This window comes from Vicugna pacos, chromosome 19, assembly GCF_048564905.1.
Source record: "Vicugna pacos chromosome 19, VicPac4, whole genome shotgun sequence".
NCBI classification, from domain to species: Eukaryota; Metazoa; Chordata; class Mammalia; order Artiodactyla; family Camelidae; genus Vicugna; species Vicugna pacos.
The window spans coordinates 22,293,142-22,318,850 of record NC_133005.1 but is presented as its reverse complement, the minus strand read 5'-3'; the positions used below and the strand labels follow the sequence as shown (position 1 = coordinate 22,318,850).

The window sequence follows — 25,709 nt, the reverse complement described above, 5'->3', positions numbered from 1 at the left end:
CTCTGCTCCCAGGGCCCTTTCTCAGACAGAATCCCGGCTTGTAGGTCCTCAGCTTCTTTGCCCTCTTGCCTCTTGCCACCCTGCCTGGGATGCTTTTCTCTTCCACTTTCCCTTGTCCTGCTCATCCTTCCCTTCTCAGTTTAGATGTCCCTTCTCAAGGAGGCCTTTGTACATCCCCAGGCTCCATCAGACAGTCCCCAGTGCCTGCCCTCTGACACCATGTAAGTGTCTGCCTTCCCCAAGAGCCACGATCCCTGTGACAGGACTATGACTGTCTCCTGCACAAAATGGCTCAAGAATACACGTCCTGGACTCAACCTGGGGTTGAAACCCAGATATTACTGCTTGTGTGATCTTGGGCAGATTATACCTCTAAGCTTGTTTCCTAATGTGTAAAATGGAGCTCTTTAAAGTAGCTACCTCAAAGGGATGTGTGAGGATTCATATTGAGGCGGTGTGAGCTGGTGTTGAGATGAGTTAAGGCCATGGGACCCAAGGCCACGATCAGAGCATGTTTGTAGTATGCAGTAAATAATTGCTCCACGCATGCGTCAATTATATAAGATTTAGACCAAAGAAAATAGAAGTACGCATGTGCTAGAGATATTCTGTAAGCCTAATGAACAAAGAAACTCAGATCACGCATGTGCTGACAGAAAACAGATAAAAGCAGGGCAGGTGCATCATAGGCGCACCTCCCTGTGGCAATGAAGTGTTGTTAACCCCATGGTGTCTCCGGCTGAAGTCTGTCCAGCAGTATGGCAACTGCTCGTGCATTTTTTTGTTTGGGCCGCTCACCTCCTAGAACCCCACATCAGCCTCTCTCGGCTGACAGGCGGGAAGCCCCATAAAAAAACAGGCAAGGCCCCCAAGCAGGGGCACTACTCTCACGGCAGCACCATCCGGTTCCCTGGCCCAGAGCCTCTATCTCACTTTTTGCCTCTGAAATGGCTTACTTACCCCTAAGACTCTATTGGTTCCCTGAGCTCACTTCTGATTGGTTATTTCCTTCACTCCTGATTGGTTATTACTCTCACTTCTGATTGGTCCACTTCCCTAACTTCTGATTGGTCCATTTGTAGTACTTCATTTGCATGGAGCTCAGTCCTGATTGGTTATTTCTCTCACTCCTGATTGGTCTATTTCTACAAAGCTTGTTCCTGGTTGGTCAACTTCTGTTATATTCTATTTGCATATGATGTTGCAAAGTGTAAAACTGGCAGCCTATAAAAGCCTGTGTCTACAAAGAGGGTCCAGAGCTTGGAGTGTTAAGTTTTCTGGGCCCGCTGGCGTATTAAAGCTGAGTTCTCTGACTTTCTGAGTGCTGGTTGCTCTCTTGTGCTGATTCAGGTTGCTGTCACAACTGAGCTGTAACACCGAGCTGTAACACATTTTTCTGCAGCAATGTGAACTACTGCGAGCACTGATTCACACTTAGTAAGTCCCAGCAAGTGTTAGCTGTCATTTTATCTCCCATGATTTGTAGTCACTGGCATTAAACAGCCACTTAATGTCTCTTTGCTGAATTAATGAAGGAGTGAATAAATGAAACCTTGAGTAGCTGCATATCCAGGTGAGAAATCTGTATAGAATGCAGAACTCTGGATAGGATTTAAAATTTGACAAGGATAAAGGGCAGGTACTTGGACCCTGTCGACTGAAGAAAAGGCACAACTTAAAAGTTGAGAATTATGTTTTATTCATCAGACATTCTGAAGAATTTAAGCCCAGGAGGCAGCATCTCAGGTAGCACTAAGGGACTGCTCTGAAGAGGTAGGGGAGGATCCAGGATATGTGACTTTTTGCAACAAAGACTAGGTAGTGGGGAAGATCAAAGATTATTTTTTTTAATTGAAATATTGTCAGTTTATGATGTGTTAATTTCTGGTATACAGCTTAGTAATTCAGTCATACATATATACAGATAGATATTTCTTTTCATATTCTTCATTATAGGCTATTATAATATATTGAATATAGTCCCTGTGCTAAACAGTGGGACCTTATTGTTTTATCTATTTTATCTATAGTACTTAGTATCTGTAAATCCTGAACTCCCAACTTATCCCTTCATCCTCCCTTTATTCCCCTGGTAACCATAAGTTTGTTTTCTATGTCTGTGAGTCTGTTATGTTTTGTAAATAAGTTCATTTGTGTCTGTTTTTTTTTGTTTTTTTTTTTTAGATTCCGTGTGTAAGTGATAGCATATGGTGTATTTCTTTCTCTTTCTAGCTCACTTCACTTAGTATGACAATCTCCAGGTCCATCCATGCTGCTGCAAATGGCATTATTTTGTTCTTTTTGATGGCTTAGTAGTATCCCATTGTGTGTGTGTGTGTACACATCACAACTTCTTTATCCAGTCATCTGTCAATGGACTTTTAGATTGCTTTCATGTCTTGGCTATTGTAAATAGTGCTACTATGAACACTACGGTGCCTGTATGAAAGACTACTGTCAATAAAGAAAACCAGATATCTCAAGTTAAGGAATTTAGCACTTCTCTATGTATAGGAAGAGTCTGGCTCATGGAAATCATTCGTTTGATATGCACTGTCTAGGGCCAGTTTCCTGTGCTTCCCATTCTGAGTCTCCTCAGGGGGCACCCTGGGGGTGGCTGCAGCAGCTGAGGGCTTGGCAGCAGGCGCCTTAGTTCCCTCAGGGCGCACCACTGGAGCAGCTACACTGTGATGTCTTGATGGCTGCAACATCCTCTGTTTACTGATAAAATGGCAGGCGATATTTTTCATTCGCAACCCCGGAGGAATGTTCAGCTGACTGTGGGATAGGACCTAATTTCAATAAATACAAATGTTCATTTTCCATAAAATAGCTGCCTTTGTGGCTGGGAGAAATGGTGACCCTGGGAACTGCAAACACATGGTCTCCGGTGAGGTGGCTGCACCTCACTTACCTACCTGAGGATTGAAATACAGATCATTTTATTCCAATTACTTTCTCTTTATTTTCCTCCAGAGCACCCAGTATGTTCCTAACCACTACACCACCCTCTCTCTCTCTTTGGCCTGTAGGACAGTGCTTCCTTGTCTGGTTTCTGGAAGCTAGCTCCAGATGATCTAGAGGTATTTAGGGCTACAGTTTGATTAGAAGGGGATGTGAAGGTGTGAAGTTGAAACTACCTTTCCATAACACTTACCTAAATATCCTTAACAAAACTGGGTAGGGGTGGTGCTGAAGGCCCAGCTCCATTCCCCGCCCCCTTTCCTACCTCCAGCCCCTCCCTCCATTTGCCTGCCCACTTGCCCCCATCCCCAAGTCCCACCACCACTGCAGCCTCCAGGCTCACTCCTATCTTGAAGATGCACCATCAGCAGCAGCTCCTGACCCACTCAGCCCTGCCTCTTTCACCCCTAACCCCACTCCCGCACCCCTACCCTCCAAAGCTCACTTCCTCCCCAAGTTTCTTCCCCAGCCTGGTTCCCATCCTAGCCTTTCCCCAGTCCCACCTTCCACCATCTGCCTGGAACATTGTTAGCCTTCCGCTACTTTTTATGACTGAATGAAAAGGGCTAAAATAGTGAAAAGTTAGGTTCCTGCCTGGGTGAGCTCAGATTCCAGTGGGGACAGCGAATAGCCATCAAGGAAACAGACACATGGGATGGCATTCACTTGGAGCAGCAAGTGCTGGGAAGAAAATGTCAACTGCAAATGGGAAATGAGAAGGAGGAAGATGTCACGGTGGACGGAGCTGTCCAGGAGGCCTCTTGAAGGAAACAGTTAAGCAGAGACTTGGGTGAATTAGGCGACGTGTGTGGCCAAGGCCCAGGTGGGGCCAGAGTGGAGTCAGTTTCAGGGATGGTGGGGGGAGAAGAGGTGGGGGGTGTGGTTTGCAGGGATCAGATCATGCAAGACCCTGTCGGGTGAGGAGGTTTTCAGGAGCAAAGGGAATCATCTCCAGTTTGTTCAGAGGCCCAGTTCCATGCTGTTAGTTTCCTCTGGCTCCTAAAACACATTACTACAAATACTACATAAAACAGCAGAAGTTTATTCTCTCGTAGCTTTGGAGGCTAGAAGCCTGCAATCAGTATCACTGGGCTGAAATCTAGGTGCTCGGGGGCCATCCTCCCTCGGGAAGCACTGAGAGAATCTGTTCCTTGCTTCTTCCTGATTCTTGCTGCCAGCATTCTTTAGCTTGGGGCCACATCACTCCCATCTCCGCCTTTGTGGTCACATTGCCTTCTCCTTCTCTTCTTAGTCAAATCAGGACACTTGTGTTTGCATTTAGGATCCACCTGGATAATTCAGGACAACCTCCCCGCTTTAAGATCCTTAATCACATCTGCAAAGTTCTTTTTGCCGTATAAGGAAACACTCACAGGTTCCAGGGGTTAGGACTTGGATATCTTTTGTGGGGTCACATTATTCAATTTATTATATCTACCCTTTTCTTTTGATGTCTGGTAATCCAATGATTTATTCAATTCTCAGTGCAGTGTAAACCCTGACAGTTGTTTCTTTTTCCTTTTTTATAATGCGACTGTCTGATTTAAGCTTTGATTGCGGAAGCGTCCATTTCAAAGAGGCATCCCCTTCCATGTGTTTATTTCCAATAAACACATTGCCAGCCTCACGTTAGATAAAGAGTCAGGCTCCTCTCCAAACTGAGGCTCCTTTGTTTTAGCGATCTTGGTTGATTTCAATAACCCATCATTTGAGCTACTTGTTTTTTTTCTCTTTCCGCACTTTATTTTTATTTATCTAAACAGCTTTATTGAGATGTAATTCACAGTCATGTTTTTTAAAATTTTGTTTATTATTTGCTTACTTGTATTTTCTCTTTTGGAGGGGAGGTAATCAGGCTTTTTTTTTTTTTTTAAATGAAGGTACTGGGGATTGAACCCAGGACCCTGTGCATGATAAGCATGCACTCTACCACTGAGCTACACCCTTCCCCTCTCTTCCTATACTTTAAATTTTTGCTTTTATGTTTTAAATTCACCAATAGTGAGCCCACCAAACCCAATAAAACAGAACCTCAGGCATGCTTTCTCTTCCCTCTCTCCCCCTCCCTCCGTTCCTCTCTCTCCCTAACTTTGACCTACCTTGGCCACCTCGCTGTGTGACATGCCCCCGCCTCACCTCCTCCAGGAGTGCTGTGTAATTTACAGGTCTTATAAGTAATAAACTATTTTTTCAGAGTCCCGTGATGGCTATCACCGAAGGGCATCTTGCAATCATAATAAGAACAACAAGGGCTGGTCCACCCACAACACTGGTCATCAAGATACACTGAAACTGGCATAAAACATGAGACTAAATTAATGGCCCCTTAGGCTTAGTTTTGTTCAAGCTGTTTTTCTGTTTGTTATAACAAAAAACATCCAGACTGCTCCACTCCCCCACATGGTAGGTGCTAAGTGTTTGCGTGGAAAGAGAAAAGGGAGTTCTCGTGCACTGACCATACACAGAGCACACGGCACCTAGGAAGCCCTCAGTCAATGCTGAATTGAATCACTTCTTATACAATGCAGAGTCCACTTTATGTTCTAAGAGGTGCAATGACTGATTTGTTACTAATGGCACACAGGGAGGGAGTAGGAGCTTCAGGATTAGAAATCAGATGTGTCTGACTTCAGGGCATGCCTGCTTCACCTACACCAGAGCTTCTCAACCTCAGTACTACTGATACTTTGGGCCAGGTAACTTTTTGGTTGTGGGGTCTGCCCTGTGCATTATAGGATATTCAGCAGCATTTTGGACCTCCACCCACTAGATGGCAACAGTGCCCCCCCAAGTTGTGACAACCAAAAATGTCTCTAGCCATTGTCATATGTCCCCTGGGGAGAAAGATATACTTTTCTTGAGAACTACTCCCCTTCATCATGCTGCCCTAGTGGAGGAGGTGGTACAAAGAGGTGCCATTTCTGCTCGGAACTGAACTCAGGTGTCCCATGGAACAAGGAAGAAGCTGCCTCTATGCCACGGAGGTGGACATCACTGGTTATCTACTGATATTAACTCTCTGGTTCTCCAGTGACGGATTTCAGCTGGGCACACTCTTGCCAGAATAAAGACTACATTTCCCAGCCTTCTTGCAGCTAGGTGTGGCCATGTGACAACATTCCAGCCAATTACATACAATGCAGGCAAATTTCTAACTTTGCCCTTGGAAGAAAATGTCATGCTCTCCTGCACTGCCTCCTTCCCTGGTCTTTCTGCCTGGGATGTGGACCTGGTAGCAACAAGATCAAAGAATCCTGGGTCTCAATACCAGGGTTCCCCCTAATTGCCTGGCCTTCTTATGCTTGAAAATCACTACCAAAACCAACTTTCTCGAGTCACTGTTTGAGCCACTGTTACTTAACAGTTTTGTTAAAGTTGTCAACTCTGTATTCTAACTATTACAGCCACCCAGGCCAGCCACAGCAGGGAAGAAAAGAAGGCAGGAAAAGAGGAGAGAAGGATGTAGATGGAGGGGCACAGGTGGTCTGGCTGGGCAAGCTCAGAGACGCTCAGGGAAACCTTTTGGGAAGGACTCCAAGTTGGATCTTGAAGAATGAGAAAATATGGAGCAGAGAGCAAGGGGATGGGCACTCCAGAAGGGGCTGCAGCAGGGACAGGGGCCTTGAGAGAGACCTGGGCAAGGCCTTGAAGGACAAAGAGGGCTTGAACAGGCTGAGAAGAGAGAGGAAGGCACATCAGAGGGGAGCCCAGCACCCGATGGGGAATTACACCAAGTGAACTGAAATCAGGTGTAGTGATCCCGGAGTTCGTCATGTGGTCTGGGGGCATCTAGAGGTTGGAACTGGAGACAGAGAAGTGGCTGGGGAGCCCTGAGCCCTCTCTGACTCAGAGGATCCACTCTGGGGCTGACCCCTCATCCAACACCCCATGCTAAGATGAGCACAGCTCTGCTGGGCCTGAAGTTTTGACGTCTTCTTGTCAAGGGCTCCTCCGGCGGGCAACCAGGACCAGCAGAAGTACAGCCAAGGTCACTGCCTTTAGCCCCAAGACCACAAGTGTGAGCATGGACAGGAGGCCTGGGGGACACAGGGGAAGGCTGAGGAAGGACCCCAGTTGAGTCCCTGACAGCCCAGAGCTCAGAGCCCCCATGGTGAAGTTGGACTCAGCTTCTGTATAAACTCTGGGGCCACACCGTTTCTACACTGAAAGAGATCAAAGACCACCCCTTTCCCTGTCCCAGGCTCGAAGAGGCTTTGCCCAATATCCTACCTATACCTTTAATCACCTTGACTGCATCCCTGAGCTCTGATAATAATTAGAAAACTGCTTTCATTATTGGCTGCTCAGCTCCTCTGTCCCAGGTCCTGAGCTAAGCACTTCCTAACTGCCTTCTATGAGCCTCAAACTCATCATGCAAGGTAGGACAGCAACTTGTATAGATGAGGAGAGAGACCCCGAGTAGGGAAGTGATTTGCTCAGGGCCATGTGTATCAGAGCAGTGATGGGACCAGGTGCTCTGGCTCCCAAGAGTGGCAGGAACAGGGCTGAGCATCAGGGAGGCTAACCAGGTCACCTCTATTCCAAGTTCCCCTCAGTTATTGAATGCCCTCGAGTGCACAGCATAGGACACCAGAGAGTCAAGTAGGGAGACAACCTGTCCACAATCTCACAGCTGGCAAAGGGCTCGATCCAGGGAGGCTGGCTACAAAGCCACATTCTTCAGCACAGTTATGCACAGCTTCGCGGTGTATCCTTGCACTGAATCATGGGGAGCTCACTACCTTGCAAGCAAGACTGCCCACTGAACAGTTAGCACTGTTAGAAAGTCCTTCCTTCCACTGAGCTTTAACATGGTTCTCTGGGTTCTGGTTCTGCAGCTGAGATGGAGTCCTGGGAACTTTCTTGGTGGCAGATAGGCTCTGGAAGTCTGGGACTGCTTTCTTCCCATGGCCAAGCCATCTTTGGTACCCCCTACATGTGTAGGACTGGTTAACTCCAGTTAGTTGGAGGTAGATACACTCACCTGATGGAGACATCTTGACTACACGTTCACTGGTGAATTCTGACTCTTCGGGAGAGGTGCGCTTTGCTGCAAGGGAGAGAAGCAGCCTCACTTTCCCCTTTTCTTTCTATCCCTCCACTTCATGAGCCCTTGTGTTAGGAACTGAGGTCACTGAGATGAATATACTAGTTTCTACCTGGGATGGGGACTAGAAGTCAAACCCTGTGACTATGAAGGACTAGTTAGATCTGATTGAGCATCTCTGGGGTAGGGACAATGTCTGCATCATGGCAGTATCTGCAGCATCTAGTACAGTGTAGAGCAGTCAACAGGCATGTAAGAGATGTTTGTTGAATCATTAACAGTATGTACAAAGTTCTGTGGAGCCCTGAATGGGGAGAAATTAACTCTGCCTGTGAGAAGGAGAAGGTTTCACAGAAGAGGGGCTATTTGTGCTGGGCCTTGAAGGATGAGTAGGAGTTCTTCACAGAAAAGAAGAAGGGAGTCCAGGCAGGGGGAAACAGCCTATGTAAAGGGATTGAGGCTAAGAAGAGCTGGCTTGTTTGGGACATGGTAAAAAGTTCCTTGTGGACCACCTCCCCCTCTCCCCCAGTACCTCCTGGACCACCTGTCTCACCTTTCACTCTGAGCCTGGTGCCCTGTCCAGATTGGTATTGCCTGCTGGGTTGCCTCTGAAATTTTACACAATAATAAGTGCCTGCAGACTCAGTGGAGATGTCGTGCAGAAGAATGCTGAAATCGCTGTTGGAGGCCTGGACCGCTGTCACATTGGGGGAGGAAATGCCTCTAAAGTTGTAAATGGCCTCCCGGCTCAGACCAGTGCCCCGAAACCACCTGATGGGTCCCGAGGGACCATCTCCAAGCACCGTACAGTTCAGGAAGACAGTGTCTCCAGTGGTTGCCAACACCAGCTCCTGGGGTTGGATGATCCGGAGGTCTGGCTCTGGGTCTCCAGCTCCTGAAACCAAAGAGAGGACTTTGTTGCTCCTGCTCTTCCTTCCGAGTCCACTCATTTCCTCCCTCATAGCTTCCCTCCCTTTCCCTCTCCGATTTCTTCACTTAGCCACTCGCTCCTGCATTCCCTCATTGTTCACTAGCTGATTCCCTCAGTGAAGAAGTTCTCAGTACCTACTATGTGCTGATGCTAGGACTGGGGGAAAGGAAGCTCGGCAAGACACACAGATGTCCTGCCCCAAAGGAGTGCTCAGTCTGGTGGTGAAGACGGTCCAGAAAATCCCCCTGAAGCTGGAAACTCAGAGGACTGCTGGACTAAGAGAAGGCATCTGTCCCAGCTTGGAAGGAGTCAGAGAAGACTTCCTGAAATTCTTGCATTAAGTTAAAATGAGCCCCCACCCCCACCCCCACCGCCCGCCCCAACACACGCACACAGATACCCTCCACATCAGCAGTTTACAGGGTGGTTTCACAAACGCCCATGCTTCTATTTCATCAGCTGAATGACCTTTGAAGTGGGAATTATGTTGCCTATTTTACAGGTTAAGCACTTGATGGATATAGAGCTGAAGTGACTGATTTAAGAACACACTTCCATTGAATGACAGACCCAGGATTTGAGTGCCCAAGTCACCAAAGGTGGACTCACAGATAGCATGACTGATTACTTGGGGAGTGTGGTAGATTCAGTGACCAGCCCCAGTTCCTGACTCCCCTCTGACAGTGTGGTACAGCAATACTCCTGCCGTGGCCTCATGGTGGCAGGGTACACTTCCTTGTCTCTTGACTGTGACCTTAGCCATGTGACTTGCTTCAATGGATGGACTGTTAGCAGACATTATATAAGCAGAAGCTTGAAATGTGCTGTGGGGGTTGGGACTTGCCCTCTTGTGCTTCTGCCATCTCCACGAGAAATATGTACTCTGGCCAGTCTGGGCCCTGGAATGAGACATGTAGAACAGAACCACCCCAGCTGCCTGCAAACGTGAGTGAGGTATACTAGTTGCTGTGTGCCACTGAGATTTTGTGTGTACCGCATGACTGTGGATAAGGGTGGCTGATACTGGGAGGCAGAACAGAATGCAATGACCTGCAGGACCTGATACTCACCCTTCACAAGCACTGAGGTGCCCTCACCCAGCTTCCTTTCTGAGTGCTCACTCAAGCTATCAAACCTCACACAGTGGTAGGTTCCAGCATGCTCGCTGGTGACTTTGTGGATATAGATGGAATAGTCGCAGTTAAGTGGTTCCAGTGTCTTCTGGGTCATGGGCGTCACTCCGGGGAAGAGGTCATGTTTGAAGTTATAAATTTCCTGTTGGTCCTGATTGCTCACCTTGATCCATTTTATCATGTCGTCGGTGCAGGATCCGACTACTGCACACCTAAGCAGGAGGGTCTCACCTTCTGCCACTAGCATGGGGCCCTCGGGCTGCAGCACCTGCCACTCATCCCCGTTGCTCTGCTCAGAAGGTCCTGCAACAGAGGAAGAAAGGTCTCTTGCTGGGCGGGAGGGACTTGGAGCCCTAAGAGGCAAGCTTAACATAAACCAGCTGTTAGCTGGCTGAGAACAGGTGCTCAGAACACTGGAAGGGTCCTGGTGGAAAGCGGAGTAAAAGAGGAGATGAGGCAGCTGGCTGGAGAGAGAGAGAGCACAGAGCTATTGAACGGAGAACTTATGAGTAATAGGTGGCGCTTGAGAGCTCACCATGTGCCAGGCACAGCAGGTCTTGTTTATTCCACCAACACTCTTTTGAGCTGGGCAGCATCATCCCCATCGCACAGCAGAAGATTTTGAGATCCCAGGAAGGTTGGGTAACTTTCCCAGGATTACTGTCTATTGGGCTGAACTGTGCCTCCCTCCCACATTCATAGATTGAAGTCCTAACCCCTGTTACCTCAGAATGTGATTGCATTGGAGATAAGGTCTTTAAATAAGTGATTAAGCTAAAATGAGGTCACCCAGGTAGGTCCTAACCCGATATAACTGGTGTCCCTATATGAAGAGGAGATTAGGACAGACACACAGAGGGAAACCATGTGAAAACATGGAGAGAGGACAGCCATCTGCAAGCCAACGAGACAGCCTCAGAAGAAACCAACTCCACGCATCTTCATCTTGGACCTCAGGCCTCCAGAATTGTGAAAAATAAATTTCTGTTGTTTAAAACCGTAGCCTGTGGTGCCTTGTCATGGCAGCCCTAGCAGACGAACACAGCAGCTGAAAAGAAGGTGACAGAGCCTCAATCCAACCCCTTGCAGTCTGTTTCTGGAGTCACTGCTCTTAACCTTCAAATGTATCATGTAAAATTTGTGTGCTGTGATGTTCGGTGTAGAGGCCCTTCCTGCCTCCTGTGGCTCCTTCAGCACACTACAACACCTGTTGATGTGTTGTGAAGTGGGTCTGGCTTGGTGATAGGTTGACCGGTTGAGTTTGGCCTGAGACTGGGCTCAGAGAAAGAGGGCCGAGGCCTCCCGTGGAAGTTCTCCTACACCTACAACCTGGGTTACGAACATCACCACAGGCACTCCATCCAAGAACTCTGTGAGGTCCTCCATTTTTGAGAGAAAACTAGTGCTCAGAGAGGTGAAGAAACCTGAGGGAAACCGTGCATTCAGTAGATGTCATGACCAGGATTTGGACTCAGATCAGGTGACAAAGTTCTGCTCACCACAGGCTCATCAGTTTTGTGTTCTGTGTTTCCCTTAATCTGTGCTCCCCTCAGTCCTTGGGAATAATTCGATCTCACTCTAAGACTTAAGTGTGCAGTATCTCATGGTGTTTCTCAGTTTCGAGTGAGGTGGAGGAGCAGAAAGATGAAGCAAACATTCCCTTCTAAGAGGATCAGGGGAAGGGCTGTGGAATTCTGAATTCTTTTCCTGCCCATCTTCAGCTAAGAATGCGTCACTAGCCACTAAGAACTGCCTCACATTTGTGACCAAGTTCACACCCCATGTTTAATCCTAGGGATTCTGTTTGTCCTTGGTGTCCTTACTTCCAAGAAGTTCAGCAACACTCACCCCCAAACACAGTGATTTGAATCAGTCGGATCTTGTTCTCTCGATACTTTCTGGTGGTCCTTTCCCTGGCCTCAGGCTGCTTCCTCACATGTATGCACTAAACTGTGCCCGCCGCTCAGGGCAGGGCTGGGAATACTGCCAGTTCCTACCTGTCGGACAGGAAAACCTCATGACTGATGGGGCAATGGGTAGACTACAGAAGAGAATATTCAACCCAGAGAGAAGTACTCTAGTCCCATCCAGCAAATCTGAAAAGCTAGGCTCCCAAATAATAAAATATAATACTGCTCTATTGTGAGGCTTATAACGCATATATCAGTAAATTTAATACAGCAATAGAATAAAGGCGGGGGGGTAGGGAAATATACCATCTTAAGGTTCTTACACTATATGTGAAATGGTACGATATCGCTTAAAGGTGGATGGTGATCAGTTAAAGAAATATATTATAAACCCTAAAGCAACCACTAAATTACAAAATAAAGAGTTATAGCTAATAAGCTAATAAAGGAGGTAAAATAGCCTTATAAAATATTAAAGTACCAAAAGAAGACAGAAAAAGAGGGGAAAAAAGAACAAAGAACCAGTAGGCCAAACAGGAAGTTAGCAGTAAACCTAGTCATATCAAAATTACTTTAAATGTACATGGTCTAAATACTTTCAGTAAGTTAGAGATTGTCAGACTGGATAAAAAAGTAAGATCCAACTATACGTTGCCTGTAAGAAATCCACTTTAAATAGAAATGTGCAAATACGTTAAAAGGAGAATGATGGACAAATATATCATCCTAACACTAATCAAAAGAAAGCTGGAGTGGCTATATTAATAAAAATTAAGAACTCTTGTTTGAAAGGAACTCAAAAGACACTTGTGAAAGAATGACAAGACAAGCCACAGGGTAGGAGCAAATCTCTGCAAGGCATACATCTGATAAAAAGGTTTGCAACCAGAAAATATAAAGACTTCTCAACATTCAATAATAAGAAACACAATTTAAAAATGGGAGTTGAACAGACCTTCATCAAAAAGGAGGCACACGAAAGATGTTCAACATTATTACACATTAGAGAAATGCAAATTAAAAGCACAATGAGATATTACTACACAGCTTTCAGAACAACTGAAAATTGAAAAGACTGACCATACCAAGTGTTGGCAAGGATGCAGGGGAAACACCATCCCCATACACTGATGGTGAAAACATAAAATAGTGCAACCACTTTGGAAGACATTTTGGCAGTGTCTTAAAAAGTTCAATAATCACCTACCACATGATCTACTCATTTTATTCTTAGGTATTTTCCCAAGAGAAATGAAAGCATATGTCCACCCAAAGACTTTTACACAAATGTTCACAGACGCTTTATATGTAATAGCCCCAAACTGCAAGCAACCCAAATGTCTGACAGTAGGTGAGTGGTAAAACAAACTGTAATTTACCCCCACAGTAGATAGAAATGAAAAGATGTGACTATTGACATGTGCAACAACATGAATCAATCTCAGAATGATTATGATGAGTAAAAGAAGCTACGCAAAGAGGAATACATGATGTATGATGTTTGCTGTATAAAAGTCTAGAAAACACAAACTAATCTATAGTGGCAGGAAGCAGATGAGCAGTTGCCTGGGGAGGAGGAGGAGGAGGAGGAGTGGAAAGGCTGAATCACCAGGAAATTTTTGGAAGTGTTAGATGTATTCATCACCTTGATTATCTGGGCGATAAGTTCATAAATGTGAAACATGTCCAATGCCCACAAAAAGTGTCAACTGTACTCCTTAAATATGTACAGTTCATTGTATGTCAATTGCACCTCAGTAAAGCTGTTAACAAATTTATGAAGATGAAGCTTCTGTGTGTGATGAGAAAGGGAGAACTGATGGAGAAGAGGCACTGGGAGAAGGCGAGGGTTCAGGAAGTCCCATGATTCTTATACCAGCTAGGGCACGTCTGACTAAGCGAAATGGCAGGGAGGAAACTGGAGCCTGGAATAAGGCTCCATGTCCCTTCTCGCTTTCCCCTTTTTGATTCTCCTTCCGTGCTGTCATGTGGACTTTGGGAAATGCCCTGGGAGCTTTGTCTGTACCATGTCCGTGGAACTGGACCAACCCTTTCCCACAGCTCTGGGATTCCTTCCCATACATTTTCCACCTGCCTACCCTGGTTTTCATGATCCCTGTCAAGGGGTTCCCTTTTGAAAGCCTGGTAGAAATCAACATTTTCCAAAAATATTTTGAATATATTTGATCCCAGTTCATTTTGATACATGATTTCCCAGCTTACTGCCTAACACATAGTGGACACTTAAAAGTATTTGTGAAATGAGAGACTAGGAATTATGATTCACACTTTATAATCAAGGAAACCAGCTTGGAGAAGAGAAGGGGTCCTCAAGTCACAGCCAGTGAGCGAGGGAGCATCCAGGTCTGACTCCACACCTGGACCCCACAGGGGCTTCTCTTGGGGGTGACCATCCTGGGGGCCCCAAGGTATGATGAACAGAATCTAGATTTCAGTAGGGTGTCGGGCAGAGACCCAGATGGGCAGGGGATGGAATGAGCCCACTAAGAGCTACACAGCTTGTCTGGTGGATCAGAGGGTTCTGGGCTCAGAGGCTGAGCTGTACCCAGGAGCCCCAAAACTCAGGCTAACTCAGCCTTAGGCTGACTTAGGGAAGACATGAATATGATAATAATTGCCATCAGTTATTAAATCTTTACATTGTGCCAAGTATTTACAGGTATTATTTTGTTGAATCCTCCAAAGTTATGAGGTGGGTCCTAGAATTAGCCCCATTTTATACAGCCCTGTTGGCTCGTGGATGTTTGATTTGTAGAGCTGCAAGAGGCCTCGTGCTTAGAAGGAACTCATGCTCGCCTTAATGCTCTACTGTTGCTGTCATAAAGTTCTTAATAATTTTTGTACAAAGGACCTGTTTTCATTTTGCACTGGGCTGGGCAAATTATGTAGCTGATCCTGGGCTGAAGCTCACCATTCTTATATTTAATACTCACAGCACCTCTAGAGAAAGGGCCCATGAGTGGCTCTCTATAGGAGAGCATCTGACATGGGCACACAAGTGGCCGAGGTGAAGCCCATCAGTGTGAGCCCCGAGCCTGGGATCCCTGTGCTGCCCCCAAAGTTCTCCTTCTCTGGACACTTGGTCTGTGCTCTGCTGGGATCAGGAAAGCTCTCATCTCCCTCCTCCCACTCCATCTTGGTGGGGTCAAGCCCCTGCTGGGGCCCCTTTATAGGATGAGCCAGGGGTGGACCCTCTTCTGTCCCAGACCTACTCACCTGAGAGGACAAGGAGCAGTGCCAGCAGCCGGGAGCAGGGAGGTGAGTGAGCCAGGCAGGGAGGGGTGGGCATCACAAGGGCCACAGGGCGCCATCTGTGGTCCTCTAGACTGGCTGCCATTCTACCCTCTGCTGGAGGCTGGACTCTGAAGTGGGGTCTTGGACAAGGCCTTTTCTGCTTCTCGTGGCCAAGGCTACTTGGGGAAGTGTTTTCACTACAGCAAGACAAGATTGCTGGTGCAAGAGGAAGAAGATGGGTGGAGGGGTTTCCGGCTTTTGTGTCTGGGCAAGTAGTTCCTGTAATCACTGTGCCAAAACCTTAATGCCCCTTTCCAGGCCCTGTCTTTGGCACCCTGGGAGGGAGATGAGCACGGCTGTCATAGTATGCCCGCAAGTCAGTCCAACTATGGATCAAGAATTGAGCCTGCCTTTTCCTGGCTGTGTGACCTTTCAAAGGCACTTGTTGCCGCTGGTGGGAATGCAGTTTGGTGAAGCCACTGTGGAACACAGTATGGAGATTCCTCAAAAGACTAGGAATAGACTTACCATATGACCCAGGAATCCCGCTCCTGGGCATATATCCAGAAGGAACCCTACTTCAAAATGACACCTGCACCTCAATGTTCATAGCAGCACTATTTACAATAGCCAAGACATGGAAACAGCCTAAATGTCCATCAACAGATGACTGGATAAAGATGTGGTATATTTATACAATGGAATACTATTCAGCCATAAAAACCGACAACGTAACGCCATTTGCAGCAACATGGATGTTCCTGGAGAATGTTATTCTAAGTGAAGTAAGCCAGAAAGAGAAAGAAAAATACCACATGAGATCACTCATATGTGGAATCTAAAAACAAAACAAAACAAAACAAAACAAAACATAAATACAAAACAGAAACAGACTCATAAACATAGAATACAAACTTGTGATTGCCAAGGGGGCACGGGGCGGGGGTTGGGAAGGGACAGACTGGGATTTCAAAATGTAGAATAGATAAACAAGATTATACTGTAAAGCACAGGAAAATATATACAAGATCTTGTGGTAGCTCACAGTGAAAAAAAAATGTGACAATGAATATATGTATGTTCATGTATAACTGAAAACTTGTGCTCTACACTGGAATTTGATACAACATTGTAAAGTGACTATTACTCAATAAACAAATGTTAAAAAAAAAAAACGAAGTCACTTGTCATCTCTGAGCCTTTGCTACCTCATCTGTAAAATGATCCCTTCCTAAGAATGGTATTGCAGGAATTATTTGAGATATGTGCTGGAGGGCTCAGCACAATGTAAAGGCTAAGCATAATAGCCATCCTTACTGATTGATACGTAGGAAATAGAGGGGGTAACATTTGCTTAAGAAAAAGGATTTATTATAAAACAGGCCTCCTGGAGGCCTCCTTTTGGCAGTGCAGGGTGGGCACAGACCCCATTTCTAATTGTATAATCATGGGCAACTCCCTAAACCTCCTTTACCTGGGGTCCAAATGTAACACAATCAGATAATGCAAAAATTTATGTTTGGGGCATCTTAATTTCCTGCAACTGATCTAAACTTCCTTGGTTAACACCCATCACACTGGCTGTTAGGAAGAAAAGGCTTGTTTGCCAATTAAAGCAATCCCAGGCCCTTCTAGGCTCTGACAGCCCCTTTAGCTGCACTGTCTGGGGTCAAATCCTGGCTTTACCCAGATCTGCCTGTGTGACCTTAGTGATCATTTAAGCACTTCGTGCCTCAGTTTCCTGCTCTGTAAAATAAAAATAGAAATATGGTTGCATGTATGGGGTGTAGTTAGGACGGTATATACCGCCATCATTCTCTTTTAGGTTAACTGGATCTTTTCCAGGAAAAAAAAAAAAAAGCTCGAGCTTTCAGTGCTTCCCTCCTTCCTTCTTACTCCACATGGTCCTGGGTGCAGAGGAAGCTGAAGTTTCTTCCTGGGGCGGGATGCTGGGACTTGGGTCTGAGAACTGCTGTAGTAGAGAATAATCTTTGTTTTGTTGGAGGTTTACAGGGACACTACGACCTAGCCCACGGGGATGGCTGCAAGAACAAAGAATGCCTGCAGCAAGAAGATTACAAAAATCAACCACACCCCCTCCCTTATTTTCCCTCTCCCTCCCTTATTTTTTGTGTAAAAGGAGCCTGTATTCTGACTAGAGCAGGATGGTTCTCCCAGATATTAGTTTGCCATCCTCTCGGTCTGCCGGCTCTCCGAATAAAGTCGCTATTCCTTGGCCCCAACACCGCATCTCCAGATTTATTGGCCTGTTGTGCAGCGAGCAGAACGAGTTTGGACTTGGCAACACTGTCTGGGGGTCTGGGTGTGAGTACCGTCTAGGAGGTTGGTCTGGCCCGCTTCCTGAGCACTTGGCACTGGGTCTGTTGAGGTGTGGCTGGTCCTGTGTGGCCCTTTGGGACCTTGCATTGGCACCACTGCTAAACCCCATTGCTTCCTCTACTTGTTCTCCTGTTGAGGAGACCTGTGTATTACAGACTCTTTGAACAGACCACAGGCCTAGAAAATTCCACCAGACCCTCGGGACCTCCATGTCATCCTCACAAGGAACTTTTGAATCAGCCCCTCAACTATGTGAAGTCCTTTTTCAGCTATTTCTTTTCTTCTCCAGTTTTACTTAAAACTAATTTTATTTTACTAAGTAAGGCATTGTATTGCTGTGTAACAAACCACCCCAAAAGTGTGAGAGCTTAAAACAATAAAACCATTTATTTAGTTGGTGATTCTGTGGGTTGATATTTTTGTCTGGGCTTGGCTCCATGGTTCCACACATCTCAGCCGATTTTTTTTCCTCATTGGTGATTATGATTGCTTGATTGATAACACCTTTATTGTGGTGCAGTTCCTGTGCAGTAAACCACACATATTTTAGGTGCACAATTTGATGAATTTTGGTGAGAATGTAAATTGGTGCAGTCACTATGAAGGACAGTATGGAGGTTCCTTAAAAAACTAAAAATAGACTTACCATCTGATCCAGCAATCCCACTCCTGGGCTTATAGCTGAAGAAAAATGTAATTCAAAAAGACACATGGACCCGAATGTTCATAGCAGTCACTATTTATAATAGCCAAGATATGGAAACAACCCAAATGTCCATCATCAGCTGATTTTTGACTGGGTTTGCCATGCAGCTTGTTCAGTTGAGGGGGCAGTTCTGAGAGGCAGCAGAAGTTACAAGGTACAGTGTTACTTCTTCCACATTGCTTTTTGGCCAAAGCATGTCACAAGACCAGAGCAGATTCAAGGGATGGAAAATAGACTTCACTTCTTGATAGGAGGAGCAGCAAAGTCAGATTGCAGAGGGTGTGCATGCACGGAGGGGGTAAAAAATTGTGAATATTTTTGTAATTTACCACAGGCATCCATGTGATACAAGAAAATGGGGCACGAGAGAATGGCCACGTCCCAGGTCTTGGACGAGTCTCTGGGACTCGCCCCATCAAGTGAGGCTCCTTGAGTTTGTACAGGAAAGAATTCAAGAGTGAAACATAGTACAGTTAAATTAGATTTATTCCAGAGAGATACACACTCCATAGACTGAGTATAGGCCATTTCAGAAGGCCAGAGAGGCCACGAGACGTGGGGGTGGGTGTTTAGTTTAAAGTAAAAGTAGGTACACACTCAATACACACTAAGAAGGGAGAGCAGCCACGAGGTGTGGGGTTGTTAGTTTTTATATGCTCAGTAACTTCATATGTTACTAAGTGGAAGGATTATTCCAACTACTTTGGGGAAGGGGCTGGGATTCCCGGGAATTGGGTACCGCCCACTTTTGGACCTTTTACGGTTAGCCTTGGAACTACCATATGCCTGTGAGTGTGTCATTTACCATGCTAATATATTACAATGAGCATACAATGCAGCTCAAGGTCTACTGAAGTCAAATCTCCCGCCATCTTGGGCCTCAAGTTCTACTAAGAGTTGGATTTCCCACCAACTTGGTGCTCACTGCTGTGTCATTCCATTAATAGCTATGCCCTGCCCCCTTCTTTCCTGTCTCACATGGGGTTCATAATGCACAGAATTCAAAGCCTCCTTCATAGGGCTCCCCCATATTACCTTCCCTAGGGTTAACCATACACATCAGTTTCTGGAGATAATTCAATTTCTTCACTATTTTTGATCTATTGCTCAGGTATCAGGTTGACCATGGCCCCGGGTGGCCTGTGGCACCCTTAGCAGCCAGGCCAAATCCCTCCTGCTCTTGGATCTTTAAACGTATTTGGGATTTGTATACACCATCCTCATCCCACTCCAGGGTTTTGACCCTAGAGTGTGGGGGTGTCAGGACCCTAGTAGCATCTTGACTCCTGCCCTTCCTCCACCTCACTTCAAGTCATAGGGAAGGCGTCCCCTTCTTTCTTTCTGTAGGGACTTTCCTAAGCTCAGCCCTCTTCCGAGCAGATGGTCTTCTCTGTTCTAGCTGGAATCCTTCCAGCCCCCTCCTCGAGGCAACAAGTCTTAGGCTCCAGCTTTGACAAGGGACAATGCTGCACAGGGAAGAACTGGATTACTGTGAAGAGGACAAATGCACGAGGAAATTAAAAAAAAAATTAAACCTATCCCTTCACTGTAAAACGGATGCCATGGGATAAGCCAGTGCGGTGCTGGCTCTCGGTAATTGCTCAGTAGCTGGGAGCAGTGATTCTCCTCCTGGTTAGGGGACTTGGTATTCGGTTGCTGCAGGCATAGTGGTGTCTATCACTAGCTTGAGGACTTAGGTCTCAATCATTTTCAGCAGGGTCACCTGAGGTAGACATAAAACACAAGTCTACCCTTACACTGGCTTTTTTTCTCCCTGCAAAAATGGAACTTTGTAAAGCAACAGCTTCTTCATTGTATACCACAAAATGGCAAGCCCAGTAAGCAAGTCTAGGGAAAACATTCAACCTCAGCAGCAATTAAAAAAAATACCAATTTAAAAAATACCAACACTGGCGTTTTTGCAATCAACATTTATCTCCATTCCTTTCTCTATTCTCCTCTTTATCAGAGGGGCTGACCCTTGGGGACAACATTTTCCAGAACTCCTTGTCAGGTTTGCTCTGGATTAGGTTCTATGCAAGAGGTGCTTGCAGTAGGTATGGACGGGGAAAGAGAAGGAGAGACATGATTGCTTCTCTAGAAATGGAGAGGGGAAGCTGCAAGGACATCAGAAGATGGCAAACGTGAGGTTTTGCAGTGCCCTCCGCCCTCTCTTCTGTAAATCACAGGCAACTGTGACCACTAGTAGTGGGTTCCTGTGAATCTTGCAGCTTCTTGATTCTCCAAGAGCTAGCAGTGAACTAGGGAGCGGTGAGGCTGTCCAGTGTTTGTATGCAATAAACCCCCAGTTCCCATGAGAACAAAGCAGGAGTGCATGGCTTTTTTTGACCTGACTTTGAAGTCCTCTAGCATCATTTTAGCCATTCTCTCTATTTAGAAGAAGCATTTGAAACCTCTAGATCCTTGAACTTGACCCTCTGCTGTTTGCAACATGTCCTGTCCTGTGCTTTGTTTTGCCTTTCTTGTTCCCCTTTTGGTGTGTTATGTCAAATCCCATGACACGCTTTTTGGTGTTGTTTCAATTTTTGTTGAAGTATGACTTACAGAGTAGTGTACGTAAGTCCGTGAATATGTAGCTTACTGAAATTTTAGCCTTTTTACATCTCTCTACACCCATATAATCACCACCCTAAGACATAGAAGCTTTTTTTCTTGTTCCTTTCTATTCAATCTCTGGCCCCATAGGCAACCACCAATCTGATTTCTAGCACCATAAATTGTTGATTCTTCAATTTCACATAAATGGAGTCATACAGTGACTGGTGTCTGGCTTCTTTCACTTATCTTAAAGTTTGTGTGTGTGTGTGTGGGTTCTTTTTTCTTTGTTGTGGTTAAAAAACTCATAACATTAAATTTACCATCTTAACCCTTTTAAAATGTACAGATCAGCAGTGTTAAGTATATTTAAATTGTTGTGCAACAGATACCAGAACTTCTTCATCTTGCAAAGCTGAAACTATACCCACTAAACACTAATTCCCCTTCTACTAACCCCCTTGTCTTTGGCAACTGCCTTTCCACTTTGTTTCTATGATTTGACTACTTTAGGTACTTAATATGAGTGGAATCATACAGTATCTGTCCTTTTGTGGCTGGCTTCTTTTGCTTAGCATAATGTCCTCTAGGTTCATCTGAGTTGTAGCATGTGATGGAATTTACTTCTTTTTTATGGCCGAATAACATTCCATTGTATGGACATACCACATTTTCTTTATCCATTCCTCTGTCAATGGACATTTGGGTTGCTTTCACCTCTTGGTGTTTGTGAATAATGCTGTGATGAACATGAGTGCAAATATCTCCTCAAGGTCCTGCTTTAAATTCTTTTGGATATATACCTAGAGGTGGGATTGCTGGATGACACAATAGTATTATTTTTAATTTTTTGAGAAACCTCCACGCTAGTTTCCATTTTCCATTCCTACCCATAGGACACAAGGGTTCTCATTTCCCCACATCCTTGTCAGAACTTGTTATTTCCTGTTCTTTTAATGGTGGCCATCCTAATGTGTGAGATGATATTTCACTGTGGTTTTAAATTTTAACTTAACTTTAAAATTGAGCTACAGTTGACATATATTATATTAGTTTCAGATGTATGACATAATTATTTGACATTTGTGTATATCACCAAAATCATCACCATGATAAATCTAGTTAACATCTGTTACCATACATAGTTATAAAAATATTTTTCTTGTGATGAGGACTTTTAAGATTTACTCTCTTTACAAGTTTCAAATATGCAGTACAGTATTATTAACTATAGTCACCAGGCGGTACATTACGTCCTCATGACTTACTTATTTTATAACAAGAAGTTGGGGCATTTTGACCTCCTTCACCCATTTTGCCCCCTGCCCCCCAGCTTTTGGCAACTATCAATCTATTCTCTGTATCTACGAGCTTGCTTTTGTTTGTTTTTTAGATTACACATTGTAACTGAGATCATACAGTATTTGTCCTTCACTGTCCAACTCATCTCATTCAGCATAATATCCTCAAGGTCCACCCATATTGTCACAAATGGCAAGATTTCATCCTTTTTTATAGCTGAATAATATTCTGACACATATATACCATACCTTTTTTATCCATTCATCTGCTGATGGACACTTAGGTTGTTTCCATTATCTTAGCTTTTGTAAATAATGCTGCAGTAAACATGAAGTGCATATGCCTTTTGATTTTAACAATAGTAAGACTCTCAATCATGAGCACGGAATATCTTTTCATTTATTTATATCTACTTTGACTACTTTTAACAATGTGTTGTAGTTTCCACTGTATGAATCTTTCACCTCCTCGGTTATGTTTATACTTAAGCATTTTATTCTTTTTCTTGCTATAGTAAATGGGATTATTTTCTTAATATCCTTTTTGGATTGGCCATTGTTAATTTATAGAAGTACAACCGATTAACATGTGTTGGTTTTGTATCCTGCAACTTTGCTGAACTCATTTGTTAGTTGTAAAGTGTGTGTGTGTGTGTGTGTAGTCTTTAGGGCTTTCTGCATATGATTTCATCTGAAAAGAGAGATAATTTTACTTCTCTCTAATTTGGATGCCTTTTATTTCTGTTTCTTGTCTAACCGGTCTCACAGCGGTATGTTGAATAGTAGTGGCTAAAGTTGTTATCCTTGTTTCTGATCTTAGAGGAACAGATTTCAGTCTTTCACAATTGAGTATGATGTTAGCAGTCAGCTTTTCATGTACAGCTTTCATCATGTTGAGGTAGTCTCCCTCTATTCCTTCTAGTTTGCTGAGTATGTTTATCATAAAAAGGTGCTGAGTGTTGCAAGATGATTTTTCTGCCTCAACTGAGATGATCATGTGGGTTTTGTCCTTCATTTTGTCATTGTTATTTGTTTGTTACATTGACTAGTTTTCCTATGTTGAACCATTCTTGCATTTCACGTATAAATCCTACTTGGTCATGGTGTATAGTCCTTTTAGTGTGCTGTTGAATTTTATTCGCTAGAATTTGCTGAGGACTTTCACATCAATATTCATCAGGGATATTGGTTTGTAGTTTCCTTTTAATAATAGTGGAGTATTGGAATTTGTAAGGAATAAGGGTCATTGTTGTAATTTTATCACTTTCTATTATAGATTTATTGAGATATAATTAACCTAACATAAAATTCACCCATATAAAGTGTACAATTCAATGGTTTTGAGTATATTCAGAGTTGAGACACATCAGACTTGAGTGTATAAACTTCTGACGTGTAGTTATAGCCTGTTGGTGTCACTGAAGAGCTCTCACTGAGGCAGAGTTTTCACTGATGCCTTCATCTCAGTGTGGATTGTTTTATTTTGACAAAATTAGGCAGCAGATAAATGTAATGCATCTGTCTCAAGGGAGACTGTTATTACAGAAATAGAGGATAAATGCACCTTTGAGTTTCAGAAGCTGTTATCCAGATGAAAGATGCAAAAGGTTGGAAAAATAACAGGCTCTGGTAGAGGCAGCCACTCCCTGCTCACCTTCCCCCACACTCGTTACCTCCTGAGACTAAACGACATTGTCCGACTTGTGGCAGAGAGGAGAGGAACTGGAGGGAAACAGCCCTGGGTGGGGGAGATCTGAGAAGGGTCCTACAACCTGCTTCTCAGACCCCAGGTCCAGTTTGGATAGGAGAGGGATGGGAGAATCAGGAGAACATGTGCTTTCCTTCCTGGTGACATGGTTTGTAGAATTCCTGCCTCCAGCCTGGACTGGCAACAGAAGGGCAGCACTGGGTGTGTGCTCTGCCTGCATGAATGGATCTGAGACCGCCTTGCAGAGATTCCTGGGGTCCCATTAGTAGCCAGATTTTCCACTGTGCTTTTTTTTTTTTTATGTTTAAATATTTTTAATTAAGATATAATTCCACAGTCTGTACAATTTATCTTTTTAAAGTATATGATTCAGAGAAAGACAAACACTGTTATCACTTATATGTGGAATCTAAAAAATACAACAAACTATTGAATACAACAAAAAAGGAAACAGTCACATACGTAGGGGCTACCAGAGGGGAGAGGGAATGGGGGAGGGACAAGATAGGGGTGCGTTTTAAGAGGTACAAAAAACAAAAGATAAAGGTCATTGTAGTTCCTGTTGCTCCTGCCTGGCATCCTGGATTGCATTCTTTGGGAGAAGCCAGCTGCCATGTTGCCAGGACACTCAAGCAACCTCCTCGAGAGCTGTCCCCCTCCCCACGACAAAGAGCAATTGGGTCCCAGATGTCAGCAGTGCCGAGGCCGAGGAGCCCTGTCAGGCCTAAAGTACTAGAGCTGAGCCTCGTCCTGTGTGGTTGGGATCTGGCTCTCTGACCGATGGGGTCTGTGCGAAGCTCACAGTTCTGTCCCCAGCACCCAGAAGGGTCCCAACAAGTAATGGCAAGAAATGAACCAAAGAGGCCCCTCTCCCTCTGCCCCCAAGCAGATCCATCGGCTGGTGCCGGCCCTTGGGGACCCGAGCCCCAGCCCAGCAGCCCACAGGACACTCACAGGAGATGATGAAGAGGGCCTCGACACGCGCGGAGTCACGGGCGTCTGGATCCAGCAGGCGCGGCAGCGCGCCGAGGCCCGGCACCTGCTCTGGGATGGCGCCCACGTTCCGGCTGCACGTGCGGCCGAGCTGCGCCTGCGCCCCGCAGCCCCGCAGGCCCCCGCCTCCAGGTACCCGCGCACCAGGACGTGCATGCCGGACAGGCAGAAGTCTGCGGCCTTGTGCAGCTGCTCGCACAGGTCGGCCAGCAGCTTGAGGGCCCCCTCGCGCTCCTGCTGGTCAGCGGCCAGCTCAGCGCCGCCAGCCGAGGGGACATAGGCTGGGACAGCACTCGGAGGCAGCTCTTCATCTGCTCCACCTCCTCCCGCTGGCCAGGAGGGCGGCCCACACGGCCTCCCGCAGCCGCTGGCCCCTCTCCTCACTCATGGGTTCTGGAGCGGGGTGTGTGGCACTGCAGAGCCCGCCGTGATGGCCCTCTGCGGCAGGCCTTGGCGGTGTCGTGGGGGCGGGGCGTTGCCCAAGCCCCCTGCGGAGGAGCCGCTGCCCCCGGAAGAGCAACGCTGGGAGCCTGAGGGCAGCACCGGGGGAGGGCGACAGCCTCCGGAGCCTTGTTCCGCCACGGGCTGTTTGTGAAGAAGGTAAGAATGTGTTGGGGTAAGGGGTGGTCACGCTGAGGTCGCGCTGCGTCCTGACCGGTGGACTCCTGGGGGTCTGCTCTTTGGGCCTCGCGTCGCCATTGCTGCTAAAGGCCGAGTCTCCCGCACCTGACTGTGCTGGGCGCCGCCATATTGACCGTCCACTGCGCTCGAGAGGATTGTGAGCAGAGCTGCAATCGAGGGGCTATCGGGAAGCTGTGAGACCAGGAAGACGTTAATGCTAGGGGCACCTGTGAGGATCTGTATG

At 45.8% G+C, this 25,709-nt stretch overlaps 1 protein-coding gene, 1 non-coding gene and 1 pseudogene across 2 annotated transcripts; all 3 read right to left on the bottom strand.

Moving 5' to 3' along the window:
- Positions 1-4,644: 4,644 nt before the first annotated feature.
- Positions 4,645-15,343, bottom strand: SIRPB2 (signal regulatory protein beta 2). The gene is made up of 5 exons (XM_006220340.4): positions 15,223-15,343; positions 10,013-10,378; positions 8,565-8,906; positions 7,949-8,014; positions 4,645-7,001 (listed from the first exon to the last, which is right to left on the bottom strand). The coding sequence occupies exons 1-5, from the start codon at positions 15,341-15,343 to the stop codon at positions 6,904-6,906; spliced, it is 993 nt and encodes a 330-aa protein (XP_006220402.3). The 3' UTR covers positions 4,645-6,903.
- Positions 4,840-4,912, bottom strand: TRNAD-AUC (transfer RNA aspartic acid (anticodon AUC)). Its single transcript has one exon. It is a non-coding gene; the product is annotated as a tRNA-Asp (tRNA).
- Positions 15,344-15,370: 27 nt separating the features above from the next.
- On the bottom strand, positions 15,371-25,593 carry LOC102535414 (hsp70-binding protein 1-like; annotated as a pseudogene).
- Between the last annotated feature and the right edge of the window lie 116 nt (positions 25,594-25,709).